A 1,692-nucleotide genomic window follows, 5' to 3' on the forward strand; every position below is an offset into this window, starting at 1 on the left:
TTTCAGCTTTCTGTCCAGAAGAAAGTTACGAAAATTATCGTGTGATGCTACTGCTTTTGATTTTCAAATACCTTTCTTTCCGCAGTCCTCCTTTCCGCCTCAACCCGTGCTTGGTTCTCATCGGCCATTTGCTGTTTACGGAAACAGTAAGATGCAACAAATCACTGGAAATCACAGACCTGTCTTTGAGCTTCGTACTTGGCCATTTGCTCCATCTCTCGCTGCTGCCTTCGACGGAGTGCTTCAATTCTTTTTCTATCCTGCAAAGTACTAGGACAGAGCTTGTTCAATTAACCTTAAACAAAACGAGTGACGATCGCGATAGTAGTAAAGAGTGAGTACTGCCGACTGGGCTGTGATCGCTACACGTAAGTCGATTCCCCGAGCAAACAAGACTTGGAGTTTTTACCCTGTCCATAAGGTCTCTATCCCCTCCGCCCTTGCGCCTTTTCTCGGATGCAGCAGAAGCTCGCGACTTGTCCTCGTCGGACTTTCGTATCAAGCGTTCTCTTTCCTCTTTCAATCTTTGCAGCTTCTCTGCATTCAGGTCGCTAGGCGATTCACAAACCATTACTTGATATGCGAGATTGGAGGGGTCTGTACCTCACCTCTTCTTTGAGTTTCATGGTGGTCGTATTTTATCTGCTGGAACTCTCGGCGCATTCCCCTCTCGGCGAAAGTGTCCATTGGCCTTGAAAGTTTCCAAAGGGCAAAGATAAGAAGAAGCTAGCAGAAAGAAAAGAAATAGCTGGATTTCTCGCCATACCTGTACACCACCTCGCTGGGATCAATTCCAAGATGGAGACATGCCTGGAGAGATCTGGGACTTGAAAGCCTGACAGTATGATCTGCGAAGAAAAACGCAGGAAATTTAAAATCGCGTTCCCGCCAAAACGAAAAACGCAAAAAAAGACGAGACATACCCGTGACTTCCAGGAGATCATCCAGATTGACGAATTTCTTGTCCCTGGGGGAATGCTTGGCAGCATCGATGGCATGCTGCGAGGAAGTGATTGGGATTGAATGGATCTATCGGCGAGAGAATCGCAATGTACCTTCCAAGCGCGGAGCATTTGCTCCGTCCATAAATCTGGCGGCACGCTGGGATCATTGATGACCGCTCCCGGAGTGTGCGACATGGCGCCTCGCCGAAGCAGTTGTCCCTCAGGATTTTTCTCCCGAAAACCCTAACCCTAGAGAAGCCAAAAAAAGTTTTTTCTTTTTTTATTTGCCATATTTTGTTTCCACTGGGCCAACCGTGGCGACCCTTGAAGCACGAAACCGTGACGTGGTCCAGTCAGGGGTTGCCATCGAGCTCACGGGCGTAACGCTGGCGCCGGCCGACATGGTGACGTGTCAGTTAACTCTTGACGGTTGAGCCTTCGGCGAGTTCGTAGTGTTTAATTTTTCTTTCGTTTCCAGGTCGGTTTGATCTCGTGCTCTCTCTAATTTCTAATTCCTTTTACTCTCGTTGCCACGGGACCACATTCACTGGATGTATATGCAGCTTCTTCTTGCTATGCTAAGTTGTGAAGTCTATTTCATTAATCCTCATAAATTGCCTTTTAGGCTAGACTATAGAAAAGATTGACAAGTGGCCACTGCAATCAAACAAAAGTTGGAAGCCCATCAATAGGACAAAGGGAGATGAAGGAAACCAGAGGTCCAATTAATATCGTGATGATTAAGGAA

The 1,692-nt window shown here is 47.0% G+C and overlaps 1 protein-coding gene across 2 annotated transcripts; it reads right to left on the reverse strand.

Moving 5' to 3' along the window:
* Window positions 1–76: 76 nt before the first annotated feature.
* Window positions 77–1,180, reverse strand: LOC112343902. Of its 2 annotated transcripts, XM_024667996.1 has the most exons (7): window positions 1,056–1,180; window positions 924–999; window positions 767–848; window positions 609–691; window positions 410–537; window positions 180–353; window positions 77–131 (listed from the first exon to the last, which is right to left on the reverse strand). In XM_024667996.1, exons 1-6 carry the CDS (start codon window positions 1,137–1,139, stop codon window positions 297–299), a joined length of 510 nt encoding a protein of 169 aa, XP_024523764.1. In that variant the 5' UTR covers window positions 1,140–1,180; the 3' UTR covers window positions 77–131; window positions 180–296. The 2 variants fall into 2 exon arrangements, with proteins under 2 accessions (XP_024523764.1, XP_024523763.1); XM_024667995.1 differs by having other exon boundaries at window positions 180–537.
* Between the last annotated feature and the right edge of the window lie 512 nt (window positions 1,181–1,692).

Source organism: Selaginella moellendorffii, unplaced genomic scaffold, assembly GCF_000143415.4.
Source record: "Selaginella moellendorffii unplaced genomic scaffold, v1.0 SELMOscaffold_292, whole genome shotgun sequence".
Classification (NCBI taxonomy): domain Eukaryota; kingdom Viridiplantae; phylum Streptophyta; class Lycopodiopsida; order Selaginellales; family Selaginellaceae; genus Selaginella; species Selaginella moellendorffii.

Excerpts from the sequence above, each read along its gene's own strand:
- LOC112343902 (XM_024667995.1), bottom strand. The coding sequence starts at position 1,139 with ATGTCGCACACTCCGGGAGCGGTCATCAATGATCCCAGCGTGCCGCCA. Across the intron at positions 849-923 it reads TGATCTCCTGGAAGTCACGG|ATCATACTGTCAGGCTTTCA; the intron begins GTATGTCTCGTC and ends TTTTCTTCGCAG. Across the intron at positions 538-608 it reads CCATGAAACTCAAAGAAGAG|AGAAGCTGCAAAGATTGAAA; the intron begins GTGAGGTACAGA and ends ACCTGAATGCAG.